At 40.2% G+C, this 11277-nt stretch overlaps 1 protein-coding gene across 1 annotated transcript in view; it reads right to left on the bottom strand.

Annotated features, from left to right (window-relative positions):
* The window catches only part of KIAA1549 (KIAA1549 ortholog), a 91519-nt gene that overhangs the window by 27106 nt on the left and 53136 nt on the right, over window positions 1-11277 (bottom strand). Inside the window, exon 17 of the mRNA XM_077781081.1 lies at window positions 822-868. Coding sequence (XP_077637207.1) covers window positions 822-868 — 47 coding nt within the window. The remainder of the gene's footprint in view (window positions 1-821; window positions 869-11277) is intronic.

The raw sequence follows: 11277 nt of genomic DNA, 5'->3' as shown, positions 1-11277 counted from the left end.
ATTAGAGCTTTTTTTTTTTTTTTTTTTCCATTGAGGCAGATGCTTAGATCATTGGTATTCAACCATTTTTCTTTTCAAATATATTTTGATTCATTTAAGGCATCAAAGTCCCCCCAAAGCGTGACTTGAGATGTATCCTGCAACTTCCGATATGTCAAATTTTCAAGACTCCAAGGCCCTGTGATTCTGCCCAAAGTCTTGCTCAGCTTCTCAGTCACCTCCTTTGGGATTAGCAGGCACCCCTGGGAGAAAGTTCACCCAAAAGGCAGGGCTCCTTTCTCTGGACAACCTGGATCTTGGCCCCATACAACTTCTTGGCCTTTTAGCTATGAGGGTTTTATTTTGTTTTATTTTAAAATCTTGTCTGACTTGGGGCACCTGGGTGGCTCAGTTGGTTGGGGGGCCGACTTTGGCTCAGGTCATGATCTCGCGGCCCGTGGGTTCAAGCCCCATGTCGGGCTCTGTGCTGACAGCTAGCTCAGAGCCTGGAGCCTGTTTCAGATTCCGTGTCTCCCTCTCTCTCTGACTCTCCCCTGGTCACGCTGCCTCTCTCTCTCAGAAATAAATAAAATGTTAAAAAAATAAAAGTAAAAATAAAATCTTGTCTGGCTTTTCCAGATGCCCTCAGCAAACGATCTAGCCTGTCATTTCTGGAAGCAGAACTTAAGATTCCACCTTTTTTCTCTTCTTCAGGTTAATTCAAGAGAACACACAACTCAGAGGTTTGCATCTGCTCATCTTAGTGAAAAGAAATGAGTTTACAAGATTTTTAAAAAGTCGATGTGAGGAAGTCCTAACGCATTTTCTCCCAAAAATTTTACCTCGGCAATGGGCCTGATGGGGGAGTCATTCCATAGTCTTCATATCTCTGGAAGAAAAGCAAAAGAAGATGAAGATTAATGTGCAACACTTATTAGAAAGTGACAACAACCAACTTTTAAGTTTAGGTTTGCAGGATCAACTTTCAAGAGAATTATTTTCTCATAAAAAGCTGGCATGCCATTGAGGCATTCTGCCATCAAATAATACCAGAAGTTTCAGCTTGGGGAACTGGGCTACCATGCTTTAAAAAACAAAAAAACAAAACCCACACAACTATTTTCTAGACCTTTCTTTTATAAAATGATTAACAGCCTTTCTGCAGCTGCTCTTCCCTACAGGCTCATTGTCTACAAATCTGTATCTTCTACTAAAAAGGTAGGCACTGAAGGCCACACTTACTACAAGTGCCTCTGTTGACACGGGCCATAATGGTTCCGAAAACCAGTGGGTGTCCAGTAGCAATTCAAATACACTCACTAAAGTACATGAACACTGCACCATGTTGTGGAACAATGTGAAAAAGGAAAAAATATGAAGAGAACCAGAAATTAGAGAGACTCTTAAAGATGAGGTGAACACCTCTAGTTTCTGATAAGTTTTCCTGTTCCAAAGAGGTCCAGCCATTCTTTGCCCTTATGTTCCATCCAGAGCCCCAAAGCCTTCAATCAACTCCTTTTACTTGAGCTAATCTCAGCTAACCAATCATTCTTTGGCTAAAACAATGTCAATAAGGCATCAGATTTAAATAAATGCCTACCTGTTGCATTCCTCATGAAATCAACATACCCTGCCCCTATCATATGTTGGACTCCTCTTCCAATGGTTCTTTCAACAACTGTGAATTGTTATTTTGGAGTCAGATATTTTAGCAGAACATTAACTCTGAACAGAGTCCATCCAACTGCAGTCAGTCTGAATCAACTGGTTGTCCAAGATCCAGTGCTCCATGTACTAAGTCAGCCTTCCTTCTGGACCTGCCTCTTTTCAGATTTTTTTTTAACCTGCCATTTTATGAATTAGTATTTTGTGGTAGGTGCTATGAGCACTAACTCAGACCCCAGTAACAGTAACAAAGGGTTTACTACCTCTATTTTATAGATGAAATCAACTCACAAGGAATTTAAGTGATTTCCTCCTAGTAAGTCTTTCCGACTCAAAAGACCATGCTTTTTTTTTTTTAATAGTTTATTGTCAAATTGGTTTCCATATAACACCCAGTGCTCATCCCCACAAGTGCCCTCCTCCGTGCCCATCTCCCCCCTCCCCTCTACATCCATCAGTCCTCAGTTTGTTTCTCAGCATTCAAGAGTCTCTCATGGTTTGCCTCTCTCCCTTCCCCCCCCATTTCCCCCCCTTCTTCTCCCCCATGGTCCTCAGTTAAGTTCCATGCTTTTAACCACTGCACTGCCCATGGTTCCCAAACCAGATTTTCCCTCTTGAATTAATCTCTACTTTGTGAAGAAAAGTAAAGTCTCTGGAGTCAAACAGACTGGCAAAGCTACTCAACTTCCCTGGGCCTATTTCCTGATGCCAAGAAGGACAAAATGAACCCTACAGCTCATACAGTCTGAAGGGATTATTGCATACGAAACTGTGCTCAAATTACTTCACCTCCTGAACCTTTCTGCTCCCATCCCCTTGGCAGAGGGAGGGGGATTAGAACCTTGCAGAGTTCCCCAGCTGATGTAAAAGAGCCAGAATAGAAGGAAAAGGAGTTTCAGTTCCTTTTCCAAACAATTAAAGGGGAATCTGAGACCAGATAAAGATTATTCCCAGCGGCCCTTCTCCTTTTCAGCAGAGTTTGAGTTTTTTAAAACATTCATATGCAAAATAAAACAAAACAAAAAGAGATCAAGTTTGTGTATCAGGATTTCAGGAGGTCCCGTAAGTGATAAAAGAAAAACAGTGAAAACTGGCTGTCCACTCTGTTTTATTATCATGGTGCTAGACATTTCAGCTCTATTATAATCAGAAAAAGAAAGTGATTTTTCCAGAGGCTGCATGCCCCAATGAAAAGGTTTAAAAAAAAAAAAAAAAATCACAGGGGCACCTGGGTAGCTCAGCTGGTTAAGCATCCAACTTTGGCTCAGGTCACGATCTCATGGTTCGTGGGTTCAAGATCCACATCCAGCTCTGTGCTGACAGCTCAGAGCTTGGAGCCTGCTTTGGATTCTGTGTCTCCCTGTCTCTCTGCCACTCCCCCATTCATGCTGTCCCTCTCAAAAATAAATAAACATTAAAAAAATTTTTTTAAATCACAGACATAATGACAGGTGTTTTAAGTGTGTCACACTTGTGTAAATCTTTGGGGGAATGAAACAATTTTATGACTTCAACCAGCGACATCAAATCAAAATCCCACTTTAATGCATCCCTTCTGTCTATACAGTATAATAAAACAGGCCAACAGAGCAAGAAGGCACATTAAACGGCTGGCGGAATCTGGGATGAAGTCAGCTTGTGAAATGTCCTGGTTCAGGCGTCCACACTTGTTCCTGAGAAGGCTGCTCCAGGGAGGTGAACTTTACTCGGGAAAGCAGAAATACACCTACCAAGTGGCCTTCGCACCAGAGCATAACTGACACCCTACACCAGCAACACGGGAAGAGTAAAAATGTCATCAGATGGTTAAACAAAGGTCCATCCCTGTGGTAACTGAAGACACCTCGAAATCCACATTCTTGTAGTTTTTACTGCAGTTGCAAGAGGGAAATAAAGGGCGGTCAGGTTCCTCCTGGGAACAAACAGTAATTTATGACCGATTTATGAACGTGATAAAATTACATTAGATATGCAGAGACACGGCCCGGGATTCTGGTTTTCCACCAAGTTAAACTGCTATCATCATCAAAATACGTAAGGGTAACATCAAAGGTCCGTGACGAGAAAACCACTCACTAACAGTGTTTGGATTCGAGTTTCTGATTAAGGCACGATCACAGAAATGTTCACCTCCAACACCTATGAACAATAAACAAATAAAAAAAAATAACCCGAATCAGTAAAAAGTTATTGCTAAAATTCATCAGCAGAAACCAAACAAGCAAAGAAAGGATATAAATGGAAGAAAGTAGTAACCAAGAGAAAAAAGGACTGTGGTGGCTTAATAGCTAATATACTAAAAATAGCAATTCTTTTTTTTTTGGTTTGTTGAGAGAGAGAGAGAGAGAGAGAGAGCCAGAATGCAAGCAGGGAAGGGGTAGAGAGAGAGGGAGAGAGAATTTCAAACAGGCTCCACACCCAGCACAGAGCCCGATGTGGAGCTCAGTCTCATAACCATGAGATTATATGACCTGAGCTGAAATCAAGAGTCCAATGCTTAACTGACTGAGACATCCAGGTGCCCCATGGTTCCTTTTTTTAAGTTCAAAGATGAGATGATAAAACGACAGAATGAACCGAAATGGGAAACCAAAGAACTGAAATAATTTGGTACCAAAATTATTTGTGGAAATGATTTGAGGACCAAACCAAAGCCATTATGATGCTAAGAAATCAACTAGCAGGGAAAAGAACAGATTTGGCTTAAAATCAAATCAACGCCACAGAGAAAAAGCCCATGATAATTATAATGAAGGCAGAGAAACCAGAACAAAGTAGCTAAAGCAATTAGAGATAAAAGGATAGGCACAGAAAACAAAGATGAGCCAACACAAACATAACTAGTATCTTTGACTCCTAGAGTAAGAAAATAATTTTTCAGATACAAAAGAAAGTTTCCCTGAAGTGAATGAAAGAACTGAATCTGAAGATAAAATACACACTGGTTATGGGGAGGGGGGTGGGGGGGCGGATTCAGAAAAACTGGCTGAGTGCCCAGAATTATTCACGCTTCCCAGCACGTAGGGTACATACATCTGTTATCAGGAAAGGGGAAACTGAGATGGCCACAGATGTCTTCACAGAACAATTCAAAAAGCATCAGGAGCAGAGAGAAGTAACAGACAGATGCCAGCAGTGAACAGTCACGTCGGAAAGTGAGAGAACTCTTCTGCGGAAAACTCCAGACTAAGTCAAGCAGCTCCTGCAAGCTTCTCTTTCCGGCCAGGTCCTCCTGTCCTCCACAGGATGCACCTCCTGGGCCAGCCTCCCAGCTCCCCAGCCTGCTCAACACCAGTGTACAACGTTTCATGTGTCAGCCACCACCCTGACATCCTCCATTTAAGGCCAGGGGCAGAGAGACACTTAGGAAGCTCTTGCGATGATGGTAAGAGACGATGGTGGTGCCAGACGACTTGAGAGGAACAATCTACAAAGATGCAGCGCATTTAACTGACCCCAACTCCTGTCTGTGCCCTTCAGTGTCTTGCCCTAAATGTCTCCCTGCTCCTGGCCTTGCACTCTAACAAACTATTCTCTAGTCTAAAATGAGAGCAATCTGCCAAACAGGCATACTGAATTATGTCTTTGCCCTGCTCAAAACTCCTCAGTGTCCAGCCACTAACCTCAGGATGAGGTCTAGGCTCTATCCCTATCGGCTTCTTGCTTTCTCTTCTGCCTCAGGTCTTACCATCCTTACTTCTAGCTCTGTATTAGTCACCCAGAACTAATTTCATTGTTAAGAACATTTTGGGGCAACAATTTAAAGTTATATTTCCTTATAATTGATACACGCTGAACTGCATATAATTAAGTATATGAATTGGTAAGTTCTGGCATATGTTTGTACCTGCAAACCATGCCCCAAACAAGATAATGAACATATCCATCACCACCCAAGTTTCCTGGTGCCCCTTTGTAATCCCTCTGTCCCACACCCTTTCCTAAACCCACCCCATCTTTAGGCAACCACTGATCTGCTTTCTGTCACTATAGACTGTAGTTTCTAGAATTATATATAAATGGAATTATAAAACATGCACTTTTTTGTTGTTGGGGGGTGGCTTCTTTCCCTCAGCATAGTTATTTTGAGCCAATCATGTTGTTATATGTATAAATAACTCAATCCTTTTTATTACTCAGTAGTATTCCACTATATAAATATAGTACAATTTATCTATTCAACCGTTGATGTGCATTTGGGTTGATTCCAGTCTGAGTCTATTACAAATAAAGTTGTCACAATGTACAAGTCTTTGGACATATACTTTCATTTCTCTTCATTAATTTTTCAGAATAGAATGGCTGGGTCATAAGGTAGGTATAGGTTTAATTTTTTAAGAGACTGCTAAACTGTTTGTCAAGGTGCTTTTTGCTATTTTACTTTCTCATCAACAGCTTATAAGAGTTCTAGTTGTTTATATTCTAACATTGCATTTCACTAATGACTAATGAGATTGAACATCTCTCCATCTGCGGATCCTTTTTTTTTTCAACTTTTTTTTCCCCATCTGCTGATTCTTTATATTTGTCTGCTTATTATCTGTATTTTTTTTTTCTGGTGACATTTGTGTTCAAAAACATTCCCATTTCTTATGGGATTTTTTTGATAATATGAGTCTCGTTCAATTTGAGATCAGCCTTATAGCCCAGAGTATAGTCTATAATCTTAATAAATGTTCCATGTACTTTTTAAAAAATTAATTTAAAAATTTTAATTCCAGTGTAGTTAACACACAGTGTTATATTAGTTTCAGGTGTACAATAAAGTGATTCGACAATTCTATACATTATTCAGTACTCATCATGATAAGGGTACATTTTTAATCTCCATCACCCATGTACTCTTGAAAACGTATATTCTTTTTGTTCTTCTTGGGTAGAGCATTTTATAAATGTCAATTCGTTCAAGCTGATAGTAAGTAATAATTCAAAACCTGTTCAAGTCTTCTCTACCTTAATGATTTTCTGTATATTCATTCTATCAGTTCTTAAAAGAGAAGTGTTGAAGTCTCTGCCTATAACTGTGGCTTTGTTTATTTCTGCATGCAGTTCTATGAGTTTTTGCCTCATGCATTTTGATGCTCTAATTACTAGGCACATAAACATATAGGATTTTAGGTTTTCTTGATGAACAGACCAATGTATTATTTTGAAATAATCCTCTGTATAATATTCTTCACTATGAGATCCTTTTGGCTAATATTAATATAGCTACTCCAGTTTTTTGGGATTAGTGTTAACATGGTATATCTTTCTCCATACTTTTAACCTATGGCTTTATATTTAATGTGGCTGTTCTTGTAGGTAACAGATAATTGGATCTTATGTTTTAGCCTATCTGATAATCTCTGCTCTGTAACAGGAATATTTTAGACCATTCACATTTAATGTGATTATGGACACAGCTGGATTTAAATCTACCATCTTGGTATCAGTTTTCTATTTGTCCCACCTGTTCTTTGTTCCCCTTTTCCTCCTTTTCTGTTTTCTTTTGGACTGAGTACTTTTTATCATTTCATTTTTACTCTTTTGATGGTTATATTTTTCCTTTTTTTTTTTAGTGATTGCTATCGAGTTTATATTCTATATTTTTCACTTATCACAGTCTACCTTCACGTGCTATCATTCCACTTTGTGTATGGTGTAAGAACATCAAACCAGTGCACTTCTATTTCTCCTCTCCTGGCCTTTGTACTATTTGTGTTTTCACAAATTTTACTTCTATATATACTATAAACCTTACAATATATTGTTATCCTTTTGCTTTAAACAGCCAATTACCTTTTCAAGATTTACATAATAAAGAAATTTTTTAAATAACCTACACACACTTTTACATTTCTAATGTTTTTCGTTCATCTATGTAGATCCAGATCTTTATCTGGTATCATTTTACTTCTTCCTAATAAATTTCTTATAACATTTCTTGTAATGCAAGTCTGCCAGTGATACATTCTTTCAGCTTTTATATGTGTGAAAAGGTTTTGAAAGGTATTTTCAGTGGATATAGAATGCTAGATTGACAGGGTTTTATCCTTTAGTTCTTTTATTTTTTTAAATTTTTTAAATGATTTTTTATCTATTTCTAGGAGAGAGAGAGAGAGACAGCGTGAGCAGGGGAGGGTCAGAGAGAGAGGGAGTCACAGACCGAAAGAGACTCCAGGCTCTGAGCTGGCAGTCAGCACAGAGCCCGACGCAGGGCTCGAACCCACGAACCGCGAGATCATGACCTAAAGGAAAGTCAGACGCTTAACTGACTAAGCCACCCAGGTGCCCCTATCCTTTAGTTCTTTAAAGATTTGTTTCACTATCTTCTGGACAATGAGAACATTGCTGTCATCCTTACCTTTGTTCCACTGCATACAATGTGTCCTCTTTCTCTGGATGCTTTTAAAATCTTTATCACTTAATTTGACCAATTTGATTATATTTTTTGCCACAGTTTTCTTTGTGTTTCTTGTGCATAGGGTGTCACCAATCTTTGTGGATCTGCAGATTCATCGTCTCCATCAAATTTGAAAAACTTTTGGCCATTATTTCTTTAATTATTTTTTCTAACTCTCCCTCCCTTCTTCTGAGAACTCCAATGACATGTATATTAGTTCACTTGAAGGAGTCCTCAGCTCATCAATGCTCTATTCAGTTTTTCAGTCTACTTATTCTGTTTCATGTTGGATATTTTTTTAATACTACATATTTAGTCTTTTCTTCTTCAGTATCTAATCTGCCACTAACCCCGTAAGTATTTTAACTCAGACATTATAGTTTTCATCTCTAAATTAATTTGCATCCTTTAATGTCCTCAAAGCCTCTAATTAATACATTAAATGTGTCCTGCAGCTTCTTAAACACATGGAACTTCATTATAAACATCCTTTTAAAAATCTTTGTCTACTAGTTCTATGTCATTTTCTTGCCTCTTTGCTTATCTAGTTAGTTTTGGACTTCAGATATTAATTCTACATTATTGGATGCCATATACTTTTGTTTTTCTATAAATATTCTTGGGCTCTGTTCAGGTTTGGGTATTGTGTTTATGCTTCGTTAGGCAGAACTAGGGAAGCTTGAATCTGGGGTTCATTTGGGGCTCCTGGGTGGCTTAGTCGGGTGAGCGTCCAACTTCGGCTCAGGTCATGATCTCATAGTCGTGAGTTCGAGCCCCACATCAGGCTCTGTGCTGACAGCTCGGAGCCTGGAGCCTGCTTCAGATTCTGTGTCTCCCTCTCTCTGCCCCTCCCCCGCTCACGCTCTGTCTCTCAAAAATAAACATTAAAAACAATTTTTTAAAAAATCGGGGGTTCATTTTACCCCACTACTGAAGCAAACCAATGCTCCTTCTGAGTAATCAAACTGGCGCTCCATGAATTGTGCAGCTTTCCACTCCGGAAGGAAAGGAACAGCCTGGGCTGTTGCAAGAAAATACCATAAATTGGGTGGCTTAAACAAAAGATATTTATTTTCTCACAGGTCTGTAGGCTAGAAAGTCCAAGATCAAGGTTCCAGCAGGGTCTGACTTATGTTGAGAGCTCTCTTTCTGCCTTACAGCCACCTTCTTGCTATATTCTCACATGACAGAGAGCACTCTGGTATCTCTTTCTCTTCTTATGAGGGCACCAGTTCTATCAGATCAGGGTTCCAACCTAATGACCTCATTTTTTTTTTCAGTTTTTTTATGTTTATTTTTGAGAGAGATAAAGAGACAGAGTGTGAGCAGGGGAGGCGGAGAGAAAGAGGGAGACACAGAATCTGAAGCAGGCTCCAGGCTCCGAGCTGTCGGCACAGAGCCTGACATGGGGCTCGAGCTCATGAGCCGTGAGATCATGACCGGGGCTGAAGTCGGACACTTAACTGACTGAGCCACCCAAGTGCCCTACCTTATGACCTCATTTAAAGTTAATCACCTCCTTAAAGACCCCAGCTCCAATATAGCCACATGTGGGTTTAGGCTTCAACATGTGGATTTGGGGGTATACAATTCATTCTATAGTAGGAACTAATTTCCACAAATGTGTGAGCCCTGAGAACTGTTCCCTCTAATTTTTTTAGGCAGTTCTTTCTCTAGTCTTGGGTAGTTTCCTCACATCCTTAAACTGATGAGTACTCAGATGAAGATTCTTTGCAGATCTCTAGAATTCTCTGTTTTGTTATATTTTCTACTGTGAAATCTAGCTACCTTTTCCTCACCAGCCTCCAACTCTATCTCTCTCAATTCAGAGCAACTACTGTGCTCTGCCTGAAGTCTCCCTGTCTGCACTGCAACTAGAAACTTCCTCAAGATATAAACTGGGACATGTATAGAGCTCAGCTCATTTCTCAACAATCTCTCCTTTGCTGCCTAATATCCAGGTTGTGAAAACCTTTCCTTTTCCATTATTTTAGTTGTTTCTGGAAGGAAAGTAATCCAACCTTGTTCCACCATCTTGTCCAGAAAAGGTTTGTACTGGACACTTATTTCTGTCTCTGTCATGCTTCCCTATTACAACCACTAATTAAACTTCAGACTTCTACTTAGATGACATTTTACCTAGAAAATCCTTTTAAACACCTCACAGCTCAGGCAGGTGCTCCCTGGCTATACTCTCCTACTGCCAAGGGACCCAGCATGCCGTGTTAGAATTACTGCCTCAATTGTCCACATAACCCCTGACGTCATGCAGAAGCTAGAGTTGTGCACTGTGCAAATGCTGTATCCGCAAAACCTAGCAGAATACCCTAATACAGCAGGTGCTCTACAAATCTACCTGAATGAATAAATGAAAGATGCTCAGACAGCAGTCGAACCCACATTCACTTTTGCTGAGTTTGTTCTGTATCATCCATTTCCTTAAAGAAAGATTATAAATTACTAGGTATAATTATGACGTATTTAACATTTATACCTGTAACATTAAAAACAATAACAAGATGGAATGGTATTCTGCCCTGCTGGGAGCTGCACCAGCCTCGCTGGATGGCAGTCACAGCGAGGAAATGGCAGTGTTTGCACAGCTCCTGCCATGAGAAACGAAAACTGGTATCTCCTTCTACTACTACTGGCTCATGTTGGAAATGAGCCTGCTGGTATTGACCAGGCCTCACAATATTCCAAATCAGACCAATATTACCCACACAGATACCTCATAAGGAAAAGCATATTCCTGCCTTTTCAAAAGAGATTTTAGATGAAAGCACTGTGGATGATTGTCAAAAGGCTCTTCCTATGGGCCTTGCAGATCCAAGACTTAGATAAATAAGGGGGTTAAGAACACAGGAGTTACAACTGAGCCTGGCCCNTGGGAGGCTGGGAAGGGCAGGCCTGGATACCTCCCCAGCTCAGCCGAGGATGGCGTCTGCACATCGGCCGGGAGATCGGGATCAGACTAGAGCAAGACAAAGAGCAAACAGAACAAGGATCAGATGTGAGCTTACGTNCTCTTCCCCACATTTTGAGAAGGCACATTTGAAAGGATTGATGGCATACAAAGCAAAAAAAAGGATGAAAAAGGCATAGGAAATGCTGAAATGTCAAATCCCAAGATGGAAACCTGGTATTTGAAACGGCTGCCCTTGCCTGCCTGTGGGCTAGCTGCCCATACTCCCAGAGCCTCAAGGACGACTCCAGTCCCAGCTGGCCCTCGAAGAAGCCTAATGATC

Source organism: Crocuta crocuta, unplaced genomic scaffold (assembly GCF_008692635.1).
Source record: "Crocuta crocuta isolate KB4526 unplaced genomic scaffold, BGI_CrCroc_1.0 scaffold228, whole genome shotgun sequence".
Taxonomy (NCBI): Eukaryota; Metazoa; Chordata; class Mammalia; order Carnivora; family Hyaenidae; genus Crocuta; species Crocuta crocuta.
The sequence above is the reverse complement of the archived record's forward strand: the minus strand, read 5'-3'. Positions and strand labels throughout refer to the sequence as shown.